Source organism: Setaria italica, chromosome II (genome assembly GCF_000263155.2).
Source record: "Setaria italica strain Yugu1 chromosome II, Setaria_italica_v2.0, whole genome shotgun sequence".
In the NCBI taxonomy this organism is placed as follows: domain Eukaryota; kingdom Viridiplantae; phylum Streptophyta; class Magnoliopsida; order Poales; family Poaceae; genus Setaria; species Setaria italica.
Window position 1 is genome coordinate 40,129,800 of NC_028451.1, and position 5,099 is coordinate 40,134,898.

Consider the following 5,099-nt stretch of genomic DNA (forward strand, 5'->3'; position numbering starts at 1 on the left):
CTATGTTTAAATACTTGCAACGTATTGGTTGTTTTGATTATGCATTACGTTTATAGGAATTGATTGAAACCATAGATGCATGAATATAGTGCCCCTTGATCTGAACACTAGTATAAGAAGTCGAGTAGTTGCAATGCTAAATAGGACTCGGTAAAAGTCGAGTGATTTCCTGTCACTCGCGAGTTATAGGAGTTGAATGATTTTCTTTTCGTTGCAACTATAAGGATGATGGACGGGGCTGGGCTTATGTTGGTACTCGGTGGTTTGCCCCGTCTGTCTACTTGAAATTGGACTAAGGTCGAAAGGTGATGGTGTTCGTGATCAAGTGTTTGAAAGTACTAATCTCATACCTAGTATGGGATGGGGAAGCCTAGTACCTGATTGAACTGGGACGTGGCTTATACCCCTGCTGTCCTTGGAACGTCGTTCCCATGGTGCATCATGTGGGTGCAATGGCGGTCATAGTACGGTAGAGACCGGGACTGTGGAGCATTGCATGCCAAAGGAAGTTTGGACCTGACACGTACCTAGGGATCGATGGGGACGGCTGACAAGTGAAGCGACCCTTCGTGGTGCGCGGATGTCGTGGGATTAGGTTCGCCATGCATGGTTAATAAATTCGAATCGATTCGTCTGCCTCTCACAGTGTGGGACTACTTGATCGCTATGCTACACTGAGTAAGAATGAAAGATGATGATGATATAATATTGTTACTTGTTATTAATTGCTTGGAAAACTATGCTTGTTTAGTATAGTTGCTAACTTAGAATGATAAACAACAGTAGAACTGGTGGCTAAAATGTTGAAAGTAAGGACCTACACTAGTCGCTTTTGGCAAAACAAAACCCAGAGCCAAAAAGCTTACATGTCTAGGTGTTAGTGGATTAGTACCACAGGTCGGTTAAGTCTTGTTGAGCATAGTTGCTCAGCCTTGTTTGTGGCACCTCTTTTCAGGTGAGGATGATGTTTCTGAGTTCGCTGCTAGTTCTGCTTGGTCTACCCAACTCCCTCCGGGTTGGACGGTCGAGTGGGACCCCTCCTCGGACGGCGAGGACAGGGGTCAGTGATGTCATGATCGGCTTCTTCATGATATCGTGCATCGACGTTTAGTTTCCGTTCATTTTATTTCCGCTGCTTGAACACTCTACAAACTATGTTTGAATTTCTGAACTTTATGTTGTAATAAATCGGTGCACTTTGTTTGGATGGACTGTTGTAATCTCTGTAACCACTCACCATCGTGTGAGTTTTGCTTTCTCGATCCTGCGTTACGTGGTTTTATCGGAGGAAATCCGACGGACGACCAAGTTGACTTGTTAAAGTACATGATCGCGTTTAGGCGACTTAAGTGTGCTTTAGCCAAGTTAATTTAGGCGGTTCCGCCACATATGGAATTAATGATAGTAGATATATGTTATTGATCTCCATTGTTTAACATTTTATTTTTGTTATTTCAGAAAGTAGTAGATGGTGCAAGGGTCCGCAACTGGGTCTGCATTAACTTTTGTCATGATTTACACATGAATATTGTTCATAAATTCTGCTCTGATCTGGTTGGATGGTCTTGTACTACTGGACTGGTAATCCACGTTTTGAATATCTGTTTGATTGTCTATCATCCAAAAAATATTCTTGCATGACTCCTAGCATTTCACTCTGGTTCCAGAACATGGATAACTTGAGGCTTCCTATATTCACTGCTCGTCCTGATCAAGTTGAAGCTGATCTTCGTATGCGCTATCAGGATGCACGGAACAAGCTTGGAGGGCAAAAGATTGACCTTCTGCTTGCTATATTACCAGAGAAAAATGGTAGCTTATATGGTAATATTTCTTATAGCAAACTTAGTTTCTTCACTGATTATGGCGTATATATCATGCCTGACGCTACTCTGAATAACAGGAAATTTCAAAAGGATTTGTGAGACAGAGATTGGGATCATGTCGCAGTGTTGTCTGGGGAAATTTGTTACAAGTGCACGTGCTCCGTACTTTGCTAATGTTGCTATTAAGATCAATGCCAAGGTTAACCTAAACTAGGTCTCTTCAAGAGTTATTTCACAAAGTTTTTTGAGCAACATGATACTGATATATTCACTATTTCTGCAGCTTGGGGGAAGGAACACAGAATTTGCTAACCCCCAACAAAGTTTACCAGTTGTTTCGAGCGAACCAACGATTATATTTGGTGCTGATGTTACTCACCCTGCTGCTCTAGACGATACTGCTCCATCCATTGCTTCTGTAAGGTTTTCTTTTCTGTTTACAAAGAGGATGGGTTGTAAGCATCATCTCATTACAATAATACTTTGTGCCTGGTTCCACAAAGGTTGTTGCCTCCCAAGACTGGCCCAATGTGGCCAAGTATAATGGTGTTGTCCGTGCGCAAGGCCACCGTCAAGAGCTCATCGATGGCCTGGAAGACATTGTTAAGTATGATCTTCACAAAGTGCATCTTTGAAATTTGAACGACACAACATTGAGAAGTAAGTTAATTTTACAAAATGTTTGCAGGGAGCTGCTACGTGCATTCGAACAAGGGTCTAGGCGGAGACCCAAGCAGCTGATATTCTACAGGTAATCTTTCAGTTGCTCTCTTCTGATCATCATGCCATGCCAATTGACAATTTCTTCAATCCCCCAACTCACCCATAGGGATGGAGTAAGCGAGGGCCAATTCAAACAAGTGTTGGAACAAGAAATCCCAGAGATAGAGAAGGTGAAAAACAATTTGTGCGCCTAGTGGGCCCTAAATTACAAATGTTCGTACTTCATGCTTGCTGCTACTCCTTCTCCAGGCATGGAAAGCTCTGTATAATGAGAAGCCACAAATCACCTTCATAGTTGTGCAGAAGAGGCACCACACAAGGCTCTTCCCCAGTGATCGCCGCTCGGCGGACAGGACTGGAAATATTCTACCTGGTCAGCCATATTTGCAACTGTTGTGTTGGTGCCATGTTTTGACAATAATTTTGATACCATGTTTCTGAAATTTGCAGGCACTGTTATCGATAGGAATATATGCCACCCAACAGAATTTGATTTCTTCCTATGCAGCCATGCTGGTATCAAGGTATGTTCCTAGTGTGTCACAACTAATTTGGACATTCTTCTTGCCAATTGCATCTGAAAATTAAGCTGCTTGTGAAAATGCAGGGAACAAGTCGTCCTACACATTACCATGTGCTGCGAGATGACAACAAGTTCACTGCAGATGGTCTGCAGTCTCTCACATATAACTTGTGCTACATGTAAGCATGCTCTTCCCTGCCATATTGTTGCTAACTTCACTAGTTGTCTGACAGTTGATCCTCTATTTGCCTTCCAGGTATTCGAACTGCACTCGCTCGGTGTCAATCGGTATGTCCTCTCTTGTCAGTGAGAACTTTAAAAACTTCATAAAACCGGAGTGCTCTGGTCTATATTCATAGCCTAAATCCCTGTATGAATTACCATAACATAAATGTGATGTTCTGGTACTTTTTAAATTGCCAGCTCCTCCTGCATACTACGCCCACAAGCTCGCATTCCGTGCCCGCTTCTACGTCAACCAAGGCTCTGATGTGGCGAGCTCCAGCAATTTATCTGCTCGTGCTGCTGGTCCGAACCCACTTCCGCAGATCAAGGATGAGCTCAAGAGGTCCATGTTCTACTGCTAGTCCTTGACCAGTGAAAACCCCCCCCCCTCCAACAAGGCTTTTCTGTTCTAAGAATGCGCTCTGAAGGAGACCGGGAGAACAATGTCTGCACTGGCTGCTTTTCTGTTTGCTGTTCTTTTAAGTATTGCTTTTTTCAGTGACCCTATTAAGACTCTGGGTGTTTTATGGATAAACATCAAAGTTAATAATCATTCCCAACTGTTCAGAATGCCTCTCTCTCTCTCTCTCTCTCTCTCTCTCTCTCTCTCTCTCTCTGTGTGTGTGTGTGTGTGTGTGTGTGTGTGTGTGTGTGTGTGTGTGTGTGTGTGTGTGACTTTTTTTTGAGGGTGTGCGAGTGTATTCAGCATGCATGTACCTGTTTAGCTCGCAGTGCTCTAAAATCTCCAGGAAGTAGTTGCGTTAGTTGAACGTCACTTTGTTTGACGGTTGGGCAGGTAGTCCAAATATGTAGGAGAGGGTAATAAACATCATGGGGTTTCGGACTACAACTCATGAATATCTTCGTACTCCCTCGAGACATACAAGTTGATATTTTGGGATTTTGAGGCTTGCTTAATAAGTATTCTAATGTTTGGTTGCATAATACTGTACTTCTTATATGTTGAGTTTGGGCATAAAAAAATGATATTAGATTTGCCTCAAAATGTAGTTTCATAAAAGTATGCTATGCTATGTTTGTAAAAAAAAATTAAGTTATGGAGACCTGTCTAAATGTCCAAGCTAGCATTTGCCAGTTAAAATCTAGTTTTGGAGACTGTGTCAATGACCAAAACATCACTTATGTGTGATTGGACCGAGTAGGTAATGTAAACTACTAAGAATTGTTGATGCATCAACGCTTTGTCATGAGTTCAATTGCAAACCACTGATCCGGATATGTCTTGGTCATGATTTTTCGGTCAGTAGTTGCACCTGATCTAGCAACGAAACTAAGCTGAATAGGAACAACAGAATATGCTTGCCTCCATTGGTTTGGGCGTCTTTTCATTTTTGGTTGACCATTGATCTGAATATGTGTTATCCATATGCCATCCCGATCTTTCTTTGAGAAATCGGTGTTGCTGTCTTTTTGATGATGTTGGTGTGTGTTGGACATTTGAGCTTACAGGTACTCCTTTAGATACTGCAATAGATAAAGAAATAATCATAATACTCTGTAACTGCTACTTTATTTTGCCTAGTTTAGAACATCCATGCCACAATGAGTTTTTTTTTCCTGTACCACAACACCCCTAGTCAATAAGTAACGTCATCCATTATGCCTCACTAAAAAGTTACTTTTAATTAAGCATCGGAAAATGGTCAGGAAAAAAAAACCTAGCACACAGGTCATGTACTTCTCGTCATTGCACATGTCAGCTTGTCCAAAACCGTATGCTAAAAACAATAAACTAAGATGAACTCCAACGAGCTACAAAGAGTACGGTACACTCCAGATCA

General features: G+C 41.9%; 1 protein-coding gene across 1 annotated transcript in view; it reads left to right on the top strand.

The window, feature by feature from the left end:
* The window catches only part of LOC101783844 (protein argonaute 18), a 20,136-nt gene extending 16,458 nt beyond the window's left edge, over positions 1-3,678 (top strand). The window contains exons 10-21 of the mRNA XM_022824340.1: positions 1,459-1,581; positions 1,668-1,824; positions 1,904-2,025; positions 2,110-2,244; positions 2,330-2,433; positions 2,488-2,577; positions 2,656-2,719; positions 2,799-2,922; positions 3,000-3,073; positions 3,157-3,251; positions 3,329-3,360; positions 3,496-3,678. Of these exons, the coding sequence (XP_022680075.1) occupies positions 1,459-1,581; positions 1,668-1,824; positions 1,904-2,025; positions 2,110-2,244; positions 2,330-2,433; positions 2,488-2,577; positions 2,656-2,719; positions 2,799-2,922; positions 3,000-3,073; positions 3,157-3,251; positions 3,329-3,360; positions 3,496-3,659 (1,284 nt within the window). The 3' untranslated portion in view covers positions 3,660-3,678. The remainder of the gene's footprint in view (positions 1-1,458; positions 1,582-1,667; positions 1,825-1,903; positions 2,026-2,109; positions 2,245-2,329; positions 2,434-2,487; positions 2,578-2,655; positions 2,720-2,798; positions 2,923-2,999; positions 3,074-3,156; positions 3,252-3,328; positions 3,361-3,495) is intronic.
* The last annotated feature ends 1,421 nt before the right edge of the window (positions 3,679-5,099 follow it).